Raw genomic sequence first — 11,813 nt, 5'->3', positions numbered from 1 at the left:
AAAATTATCAATTCTAGGGCAAAAAGCCCAGACTGACACCCAGAAACAATATCTTTTAAGAATTATGCTTTAATGGAAGTGAGAATCAATAATTAGTAGTTTGAATGGATTTCAATGGGACATTTTTTGCGCCTAACGGCATGAGTGTAACACTTTGTTTGTACACAGTGTATTTTAGCCGTACTGTAGGAGCCAAGCTGGAAATAACTACAATAATCACGGGCACAACCATGCCCATAACAAAGAGAGAGAAAATAATTGATCTGACATTTCCCATGGGAAACTGAAACCTGATTTTCTTCCCGTAGCCTTTTACTAAATTAAGATTTCAGTTTATGTGATTTAAATAACATGCTTAAAATTAAGTGGAGAATCATCTCACATACAGTATCTATTGGCTATGGCTGGTTTCAAAATTAATTTCAACAATTTTATTAGTCACACTATGAGTGACCTGAAGCCAAGTCAACGTCAGTTGTTGAAAATGTTATAGTATTTTGGCACACTGACCTTTACTGACAGATGTTCTGTAAACGTTTGAAAGGCCTGTCTTCCATTCAAGACATAATTATTGTTATTGTTTAAAAGGTCAAAAGTGGTTTGTCAGTGGGGGAAAAAATGGGAAAAGAGTACACATGTGTTCCCTGTAGCTTCTTTGAGACTGCTATATACATAAAAATATATATTTAAAAAAAAAGAAATTCTCCTCTTATCCCAGCGGGGGGGTAAAATTAAAAACAAAATCAAATTAAATGACTTAAATGTATATATTATAGCAATAATATTTGATTAGAACTCATCTACACAGAGATATAGTCCTTCGCGGGGGCTGGGAGGCGATTTCCGGTTGGTGCGTTAATATTTCAGAATGGTCGCAGGAGTGTTGCGTCATCAAAACGTGTCAACCAATCAGAATTTAGGACACACACAATAGCAGTTAAAACATAAACTCATGAAAAAAAAATAATTCTGCGTTTTTAAAGGAGAAGATTAAAAACACATAAATCTTCATAGAGTCTGTTGTAGGGATTCACGCTTCTGCCAAGCGCCACCTGCTGGCTCACACACTCACTCTCTTGCACTCACACACAGGCGCACACGCACGGGCTCAAAGCTTTTAAAGGTACAGCATGTAAAGTTGCTTTTTTACATTTCCTGGCGAAGTTGCATGTTGCAGCTGAAATTGTAGTTGTTTCAGTTAGCAAAAACTCAAAAGATGCTTCATTTGTCCATTGTGGCCTACTGTAAAGAAATAGTGATCCAAAATGGCGGCTTGTATAGAGCTGGCCCAGCTTTGTATTAATAAAACAAAAGGCTCATTATGGGGCAATAAAGAACAATAATTTATACAATTAAGTGATTGTAAACTTTAAAAAAATAAAGAACATTGTTTTATCTTTAATTTTTGCCAAAATGAAATAATTCCATTCACATTTTAGACACTGGAAAATCTGTAAATGACACTCGTTATTTTTAAGATTGCTAAAAAGTCTTTTGCGATCAATTGAGAGATTTTTAATATTATGTTGCATGTAAATAAAAATCCTGTCAACTCTAATTATTTATTTATAGCACTGGTTACTTGGGAAGTTATTTTCACTGTTGAAGCGACACCTGTTCCTGTAAGTTTTTGCCACCTGTTTGTTAGTGTTTGCTGTGCAGCGACCTTGGGTTTCGTGAAAGGCGCTTTAAGTCATTATTTATTCTGTAAATGTAGTCTTTTTTAATACAGAGGTGAAGGGAAACAAAACAAGTTTGTCTTACTGTTGCTTTACGACCTTTTTTGGCTTTGTTTACATTATCAGTAGAATTTATTCATCCTGACGTTTAACAAACGTCTAAATGGAGCTAAAAAGTAAAAAACTTTTCAAGATTGATCTGTAAAACTGCTTATACACTGTTTTATTGTTTTAAGATGTCAACTTCTTGTCTTTCTCATACAGAAGCTGAGAAAACGTTTTAAAGAAATTAAAAGTTGGAGTTTTTCATGCACTATTTAGCGTAGGTGTGTTGAACAGAAACATTTACAAATAGTTAATTTTGTGGAACTTAAGATTTGTTTTGCTTTCATTAAAATAGGTATTAAAAACAGCTTGGTACCAGCATAAAAAAATTACTTTGTGAGATCAGGAAAGAAAAGAAATAAACTTAAACCTTTTTTTTTGTTGTCCTAATCATACTTTCCTGAGACTGGGTTTAAAAAAAAGGTGTATTTATTTTTTTATTTAACTCTAAAATAATATTTTGTTGTTGTGATTTGTATCTTCTTATTAAACAATGCTTGTTTTTGTAATTGTTAAAGTAATAAAAGTGTTGAAGAGTATGTTAGCGTTGAAGTTTCGATGCCTTGAAATTAGACAAACCCACAAAAAAAAATCATTCAATTCATCAGAGTTTTTGTCCCACTGAACTGTCATGGTGTCCACTGGTGTGTAGGCCCAACACAAATGGTTTAAAATAAACTATTAAAATACTGAATTTGAAAAAAATCTGTGTTAACTTATCAAGTCAAATCCGTTAATGGATGCATTTCAAAATAAAAAAAATAACTAATTGCATCATGCATTACCTAAATATTGCCTTTTATTATGCATTTGTGAAATTAATTTAAATTGATTAAAGTTTTCATCTCAGATGTCAAACCGAGGACAAAAAAAAAAAAAAACTAAGAGTAATCTCTTTGTAACACTTTCTATATCTTTAAAGTGGGACATTAGAGAATTTATTCAATGCAGATCATACATGTGTTAAACCCATGGGACCCAGTGTCAGACCATCACTCACTGCTTCTGCTGCACGTGTTGGTCAGTCAAAGTGACTGCCCCCTGCTGGACGACTGGATGACGACATGATCATTCCCAGTCTTTATGGGAGGTTTTCTGGGACAGCACCTGTAATACATTTTTATAAAAACTTAACACAATTAGATATAAAATATTAGTTGTGTAGCAATTACAATCAAAAAATACAAACATTAGTACAAAATATTGCTCTTTTATAAATAATTGGACAGAAATAAATCACCGTTTAAAAAGTTGTTTATTGTATCTGTGACATTGTGTCTTGTTCCCTTGTAAAAGGTAAACAATTAGCACATGTCACGAGGTAGAAATCATTATCAATCTGAAAAGTAATGTGGGGATTGACGTTTAACACTCACACTCTCATTCAGTCACACACTGGATGTAATGTTTTGTTTTTTTTGCATGTTCCCGCACGACCATCCACAGCAAAGCCGACAGCGTTGTCATACTGTCTTGCCAGAATCTTGCAAAATTGAGATCATTCAACATCTCTACCACTCTCTCCACAAACGCAAATAAATAACATGCATCATGTTGCAGCACCTGGAGAATCGGATCTTCCAACAGACATTTGCCACATAAACCTCATGACTGTAACGGCTAATTGGCCGATTACTGAAACGCCAATCACTAATAATGTAGTCACTAACAGGTAAGTAACAGGTTCATGATGTAAAGGATATGGTCATGGCAGATGAGTAAGCAACATCTGTTTAAAATGAAAAGTGATCAGTTGTTGTGAACAGTATCCCAAAAACGATTTGAATTACAAAACAAAACAAAAACCAAACTGTAGTTATTTGACCCATGAGATGTTGAGACAGCGGGCGATGAAGGCGTACGTGTCGGCCACTTCCTGGATGACCTTGCTGGTGGGCTTGCCGGCACCATGGCCCGACTTAGTGTCCACGAGGATGAAGAGTGGGTTCGTCTGCTTGGAGCTGCGGCCGACAATGTGCTGCAGGGTGGCGATGTATTTGAGAGAGTGGAGGGGAACCACGCGGTCATCGTGGTCGCCGGTCAGCAGGAGCACGGCAGGATACTGGACCCCGGTGCCTTCTGGGATACAGATGTTGTGGAGCGGTGAGTATCTGCAGGGCAAGAAGTTAAAGCGGGTTAAGATCAGCCTTAATATTTCCATCCAGCCGTCCATCTTCTACCGCTTATCCACGGTTGGTTCGCGGGGGCGGCAGACTTCCCCCTCCCTGGCCACTTCGTACAGCTCTTCCGGGGAAATCTCGAGGCGTTCCCAGGCCAGCTGAGAAGCAGCGGCTCTATTCTGGCCCCTCCCTGATGACTGAGCTCCTCACCCCATCTCTAAGGGAGAGCGCAGACACCTTGCAGAAGAAACCCATTTTGATTGCTTGTACCCAGTCTCCTTCTTTCCGTCACTACCCACAGCTCGTGACCACAGCTGAGGGTAGGAACGTATATAGACCGGTAAATCAAGAGCTTTGCTTTCGGACTCCGCTCCTTCTTCACCACTGACCTGTCTGCCCATCTCCCACTCCATTCTTCCCTCATTCATGAATAAGACCGTTAATATTTATAACTAGAATTATCCTATAATCTGAAAATTATATGAGCACATAGGATCTGTCTATTTTTTATTTATTTATTTTTTTTAATGCCTGCTATAATTTTCCAGAACCAAAGGCCTTATTGAAAACCCCCAAATTAATCACTCTTTTATGTGTGACCAAGAAACCCAAACAAGCCTCACATTATCAAAGTAAATTAATCCATGAGTCACTTATTGGCACGTACTTGATGAGCCACTCAAACTGCTCTTTGTCTTCTGAACAGCCAAAGTCTGTGGTCCAGGCGTGGCCGATGGTGAACTTGTGGAATTTCAGCATGTCCATAACGCCGACCTGAGCCACGGCACAGCCAAACAGCTCGGGCCGCTGGTTCACACATGCCGCTGAGAGAGAGAGAGGACACAGTCAGATACTTGTGAATGCACAGCAGAAACTCAACAACCGCTGGTGATAATAATACCTGTTAAAACCTGATGTCTGATTCTCAGACATCCCGCATACATACCTACAAGCAGGCCACCATTGGAGCCACCGTTTATAGTCAGTTTGGAGGAAGAGGTGTATCCCTCCTTGACGAGATATTCAGCTGCACACTGGAAGTCTGTAAAGCAGTTCTGCTTGTTGGCCAGCATACCGGCTAGACGAAGAAGAAAGAGTTTGTAAGTAAGTTAGTAAATGGCTTATGTAAGTGTAATGTTCTACACACAAAAGAATGAGTGAGCACAATCTGGCAACCATCCTGAACCAGTGTGTAACATCTAGAGGGGTTTATTAGTGGAAATGAAACAAACTATGCATTAATTACATTTTTATAAGTCAATAACCACTGAGGTCCTGCTTTATAGACACTGACATAATTAAAGCAGCCAGAGAAACCAGCCACAGTGTGTGCTTCACAACATACAAAGAAAAAAAAACATAATTTCTGGTATGCAGGGGAGTGAGCGGAGGAGTCTCACCACCTGATGTCACCAATTCTTACACACTGGGCCAGGTATTTTACACAAATGTGTTTTTTCAGGTTAGTAAACCTAAACTAGTAACAAAAACCAGCATCACTGCTTACACTCCTATTACACTATTATTCTGAATGAAAATGACAATATTAACCAAGGGCAAATGCGACACGATCGCTTCCTGAAAGTGCAGTATGTTTGAATGACTGTGCGAGTGTCCTCACCTTTGTGCCAGGTCTCCCCATACTCCCCTCCACCTCTGATGTTGGCAACAGCAAGGACTCCCCCAAGATGTCGGACAAAGATGAGGCGGGAGACACTGTAGCTCGGTGTGATGGAGATGTTAAAGCCCCCATAGCCGTAGAGGAATCCAGGATGGGACCCGTCCAATTTGATGCCCTTCTTGTGAACGATAAACATGGGGATTTGAGTGCCATCCTTGGATGGATAGAAGATCTGAAAAAAGGAGAAAGACACATAATCAGGACTGGAAACAGAGCGAGGACTAAAGATAGGAATTGAAACAATAAACCAAACTGTGAGACGATGTATTAAGCTAAAATAAGAGAGTAAAACATCATGTTAAAGAAAATAATTTTGAAAGCGATGAGATCCAGTCATGCTTCAACAGACTGAGAGGGATTTGTTTCAGTACAGCACACATCTCAGCAGTTTTTTCATAAGCATCTTGATGGAAATGTTTTTTGGTTTTTTTAAACGTCTTGAGTGAGCAGTTATTGAAAACATGACAAAAATCTAAAATTGCTTGTCCGAAAAATAAGAAAAGAAGTTAATTTCGTGGTCACCTGAGTGGTCTGGTAGTCAGAGGGATTAAAGCCTTTGACTGTGACTTCTCTGAAGATGTGGGGCTGCAGCGGCTCCTTGGTCAAGTCACAGTGGTAAATGATAGCTGCGTGGCAAGACAAAATCAACAATGAGTATTTCTATGCCACTATAATAGGTGGGGAAAGATAATTGAGAGAGCATCTGTATTTATATTTATCAATCCTTCAGAGATCTGATACCTGGAGAGAGAAAGGAGGTGAAATAGTAAAAGATCTCAGAGTCCCGCTTCCGTCCTGTGAAGCCCACCACAGAGCCGACTTCCAGAGGGAAGGTCCTCAGCTCCTCCCCTGAACTCAGGCGGTACATCTTCAGCACATTCTTCACGTCATGGAGGAAACACACAAACAGGTAGCTGGAGAACGTACAGGTGGCGAACACTGTTTGGTTGAGACGTGGCAAAAGGAAAAAGTTCAAATGTGAATCTCTGATCACAGAACAAAATGTACTTAATCCTGCATGTTTTTGTAGCACAGTTGATGTGTGTAATGCGGCAGCTCACCAATAACATCCTTGTCATGTTGAGGAATGAGCTCCTTCCAATTGCTCTGAGTGGGAGAGGCAAAGTCGATGTTGATGAGACGATAACGCGGAGCATCTAGGTTGGTCTTAAATGTGAACACTGTGTCCTCGTTGGTCACGTACTCGTACTCGGCATCAAAGTTGTCGATAAGCTTAACCCATGGCAAAAGTCCTGAGCAAAAGGAGACAGGTACTTTAATTCTCACAAGGGGCTGGGTGTACCAGTAATTGTACTTATAGACAGTATATAAAAATGACCATAGTCTTCCTGTTTAAAAAGTGAAGCTCAAAAAGTAGTTCAGAGGTAGCAGTTACCCACCAGGGTGTGAAAAGTATAGGTAACCATAGGTTATAGTGAATAACATACCTGTAATACCCTGGGGAGTTGTCTCAAGATCACAGTACCACAGTCTGTTGACTGGATCACAACCTTCCCTGATGGACAGCAGCACATATCGCCCATCATCCGATACCTGTAGTGTACACTTCATCACTAAAACATATCTTAACATCAACTAAGACATTATTTCTTTGATAAGTTTTTTTTTAAAAGCAAGATAACATTGTGGACATACCTCAGCTCCACTCATCCACTTGGGGTGGTCAGGAAACTCAGCACACAGCACGTCCTCAGACTGCGGCGTCCCAAGAACGTGGAAGTACAGCTTCTGGTGCAGGTTGGTGGAGGTTTCAGTTCCTAATGAAGACAACGCAGTTTAGTTCCATCACAACCCCCGAGGGGTGACAAAAGCGTCTCTATGCAGCCAACGCTATCTGGAACGCACCATCGCTCTTTCCCTCTTGGTCGGGGTACGAGTTGTAGAACAGTCCCTTCCCGTCATGGGTCCAGGACATGCAGCTAAACTTGACCCGCTCCAGGCGGTCCTCTAGAGGCGTGGCACCTTCGACCCGCAGGAACCGCATCTCCACCCAATCTGACCCACTAGCGCTAGTGCCGTACGCTAGGTACTCCCCATCCTCGGAGAATGCATAGCCTTAAACAAGAGGGACATAAACAGGCTGTCAGCAAAGAGAACAAGCAAGTTAATGTTCTACATTCAGCTGTGTGTGTGGATGCTATAAATAGCATGCAGCAAGTAATTTTCCACATCACAGAGTCAAAACTATTCAAAGCATTTCAAACTACATTAGTGGCTAATTATTCCAGGACCAATCACCAAGGCATTTGAAACACAACACAAAATAAAAACAAATTAATATATAGTAATTTTCAGTATAACCTCGCAGGGCAACTGTCCCATCATCAGAAAATGTGTTTGGATCCAAGAAGGCTGTTGGCTCAGCATCCAGACTCTCCTGCACATACATCACACTCTGGTTTTGCAGGCCTGTGTTGTAGAAGTGAAAGTACCTAAACATAAGGGGTGAAAAAAAATCATTCAGGTGAAAAAGAGGTTCACACATCTGTGATCCCACAAAAACTGTAATCATAAAGGAAACAGTCATTTTTTTACAGTACAATTTGTTGATTAAAAGACCAGGATATGCTAGACGTCTGCAGTTGCCTCACCTGCTCCCTCTCTTGAAGGGACAGCTGTACTTGGGGTAATCATACAGCTCTGTCATTCGCTCCTTGAATAAGTCTCGCACCTCACATTGCTCCAAAAAGGGCAACGTCAGCTGGTTCTGAGAGGTGACGAAAGCCTGGTGAAAGACAAAAGCCATACAATGGCTTTAACTATCTGATATTTATTGTGATCTGTTGATTTGACAATAGTGATGGGACAATATACATATACACTTACAATGAGTTAATCGTGGTGAATTTCTATTGTCATGTTAATCATCAATGAAGAAAAACATCAATATCCCATCTTAGAGGCTTGAAAATCTTGTCTAACTCACCAGCATACAGTGCCAGTGATCTATTTCTTAATGTGACCATGTATGGGGAGCTACATATTTCCTCATGACCTATTATTAATTCATCATCTATGATTTTATTAAATCACTAAAAAATATGTATCGTATCTGCAATGGCTCTGACCACCGTAAGTGCAGACAGAAGGCTGCACCTGTTTAATTCAATTCAATCCAATATACTTTATTGTCCCATAGGGAAATTTGCCTTGGACTCAAGCTGTGCATATTAATGACCTTCTGGTACAATAAATAATCAAACACAAGAGCAAATTATAATAAAAGTAAGAACACAGTAAAAGTACATCCCAGTCTGATTGAAATGTAAATAATGTAATATATATATACACACATATATACCTAAATATATATATTTAAAAATAGACCGGACCTCTGGACATCTTATTTATTAACTTTGTATTCCACTCTTTTTAAATTATTGTTCTTTGTTGTCCTTGTTCTTTCAAGTTGAATGTATGTTAAGTTATGTTGATGTTCATGTATGTTCATGTTTACGTTTAATGTACAGCGTGTGCTAAGGATAAAACCAGAGTCAAATTCCTTGTATGTGTTCACATACTTTGCCAATAAAGCTGATTCTGAAATATAGGCACAAAGGAGTTAAGAATCTATAATATCTTACATTAAAACACAGTTTTTCAGTCATCACAATAATATCTTTAATCACAATTATTTTCGTCAGGATAATCGTGACGTGAACATTTAAAATCGTCCCGTGCCTAGTCATGACATAATTTCAGCTTTCCAGCCCTACAACTGCAACTATAGTCAAGAGGGTCAGATATACCTGAGTCTTTTCACTGTCAGGGTCCTCCAACCAGCTGTATGGATCTGGTACTTTACCGCCATGATAATCATCCACCTGAGAAACATAGGAGTGAGATGACAGGTGTTAGCATGTGAACATGTCGGGTATGGGATTCAGAAACAGGACAGTCCATGCAAACCAAAAAAACAAAGCAAAACTGACAACGTCTGTGTTCAAAATGGAATTTACAAACGAGTAAAATAGAACTGGCAAAGACTAAAGCGTTTGTCAACACTGTCAGTCTCGGGCTGAAAGACACGGCTAAGCTAACTAGCGTGCTAACAAAGCAGGAGCTCGTTTCAATGAATGGAAAAGCGTGATGATTAAGCATCCCGGCTTATTAGCATGCTAGGCGGCTGCGTTTGCTTACAACTGCCTCGTCGCGGAAAGCCTGTGGGTACGGAAAGGACATTCTAGAAGACAGTTCTCTGGGATTTCGAAACAGAAAACGCTGCCTCACGGCAAGAAGTAATGATTTTGAAAGGAGTCTGTTGATGCCGCAAAACATCAAACTCCAGGAGCCTGAGCTTTCAGTCAGAGCCGGATGAGCTGCTTCCACACGGTCAACGAGCGGCGCTGTGAAGGGATGAACACATTCCGGCGGAGTGGCCACAATTTCCACAGCGCCCCCTGTTGAACACAAACGAGAGCAGAATAGAAAGCACAGGGTGAACAAAGGCAAATGACGTGGAAAAACTACTATTTATGCTATTAAAATAATGATTTGCTTAACAGGACTGATCGTCACTATCAAAATTAAAATGAGCATTCAATAAATTGTGAATTCATCAGTTTATATACATGCAGATATGCTGTAAAGGCTTTTAATTACAGCTTTTGAATACAGCTTTAAATAAAACGTATACAATTACGTATAACTAATTAACAAAATAAAACAATAATTATAATGTTATGATTATTATTAGTGATAGTAGTAGTAGTAGTAGGGGTGCAACATTTTTTATTAATAAATAAACAACTAAAAGAAAGAATAACCATATATATTTGTTCATTCTAAATTCCAACAATTAGAAAATGAATTCAAAGATCCACTGTTCCAGCAGGGGGTGCTGGAGCAGCTGTGATGTTGTGTGGCTGGAAGAAGTTCAACACACACACACACACACACAAACTTGTTGTTCTGTCTCTGGGAGGAAACCTCGTAGACATAATGCATCCCTAGCACCTTAACCATCACAACTAAATGCCTAACCCTAACCTCAACCTAAACATAATTCTAACCCTAACCCTAAAAAAAAGTGTCCCCACGAAGAGTATACATTTGTTTAGTCCCCACATGGAGAGAAAAACAAGTACACACACATTTCAGATTTTTTCATTACAAATACATAATGAATCCATGTGAATGCACCTGGTGTCATAACACTATGTGATGGCTTTTAGCATCATAATGAAAAGTTAAAGCCCAAAAGTGGCCTTGGTCAGCCTCAATCAATCAGTCCTGACTGAACTACCATTATCACTGGCACCTACTCTTAAACAATGACTGATAGCACAACATTAAGCACACAGTGGCAGCATTTTTGACCCTGGAGGAAATGAGTTGATCTACTGAAGTGAGGGATTACTTTTTAAATATTTTCACAAATATCAATTATCTCTGGAAAAAAAAGCAACTTTGGACTTGATATATTAGGTTCAAATGAGTCTCTGTCTTTAACAGGAACAGTTGGTTTTACGGCAAGCGTCTATAGAGCAGGCGTGGCCTTGTTATATGTGTTGTATTTGTCTCCGGTGATGTGACATAGTGGCTTTGTGTCATTCTCCAGCTATGCAGATAAGAGCCTTGGGACAGGTTTAATTACACAGCAGCGTCTCTTTCTGCTGAAAAGGAAACACATTGTTTGGATACCTCCGCTGATCAGACAGTCAGATGTGTTCCAGGAGATACCAGAGTGTTGTTACTTTCAAATTCAGCCCACAAAAGTGTTGTAAGAGCTGTCACGCCACTCAGCCATAGTTTAAGAAGCACGACGGGGAGCAGGGGGTGGGGGGGCTCTTAACCAGTGGCACGCTCTTGTGCACAGTGAAAGTGGAGAAAGACATGAGCGGGTGCAGGAGGAGGAAAAACAAGAAATGATTTGCATGTGTGTTTCATTCTTTCATTCTTCCACCACTTACCCTGTTAAAGGTTGCAGGGGGTGGGGGGGGGGTGGAGGGGCTGGAAGTAATCACAGATGACATAGGGCATAAGGCGGTGTACAACCTGGACAGGTCACCAATCCATCACGGGGGCCAACATACAGAGAAAAAAAACAATCCTTCACACTCATACTCACAACTACGGTCATTTTCGAGTCTCTAATTAACTCCGGTGCATGTCTGTGGAGTGTGGGAGGAACCTGGAGGACCCCAAAGAAACCCACATGCACATGAACATGAAAGCTCTATATGAAAAGTACCTGTGAGGTGATGC

The 11,813-nt window shown here is 40.0% G+C and overlaps 1 protein-coding gene across 1 annotated transcript; it reads right to left on the bottom strand.

Annotated features, from left to right (window-relative positions):
* Nucleotides 1-3,465: 3,465 nt before the first annotated feature.
* prep (prolyl endopeptidase) lies at nt 3,466-9,957 on the bottom strand. Its single transcript, XM_058612636.1, has 14 exons — nt 9,747-9,957; nt 9,356-9,430; nt 8,198-8,331; nt 7,908-8,038; nt 7,452-7,661; nt 7,242-7,363; nt 7,034-7,139; nt 6,647-6,838; nt 6,327-6,524; nt 6,108-6,211; nt 5,526-5,757; nt 4,851-4,982; nt 4,572-4,728; nt 3,466-3,895 (listed from the first exon to the last, which is right to left on the bottom strand). Exons 1-14 carry the CDS (start codon nt 9,882-9,884, stop codon nt 3,601-3,603), a joined length of 2,226 nt encoding a protein of 741 aa, XP_058468619.1. The 5' UTR covers nt 9,885-9,957; the 3' UTR covers nt 3,466-3,600.
* Between the last annotated feature and the right edge of the window lie 1,856 nt (nt 9,958-11,813).

The sequence above is a fragment of the Solea solea genome, chromosome 17 (assembly GCF_958295425.1).
Source record: "Solea solea chromosome 17, fSolSol10.1, whole genome shotgun sequence".
Classification (NCBI taxonomy): domain Eukaryota; kingdom Metazoa; phylum Chordata; class Actinopteri; order Pleuronectiformes; family Soleidae; genus Solea; species Solea solea.
This window is presented reverse-complemented; position numbering and strand designations above follow the sequence as displayed.

Bases quoted from the DNA above. Each gene is read 5' to 3' on its own strand.
- prep (XM_058612636.1), bottom strand. From the start codon at position 9,884: ATGTTTTGCGGCATCAACAGACTCCTTTCAAAATCATTACTTCTTGCC. The intron at 9,431-9,746 runs GTAAGCAAACGC...TATGTTTCTCAG, and splicing joins CTTTCCGCGACGAGGCAGTT to GTGGATGATTATCATGGCGG. The intron at 4,729-4,850 runs GTATGTATGCGG...TCTCTCTCTCAG, and splicing joins CAATGGTGGCCTGCTTGTAG to CGGCATGTGTGAACCAGCGG.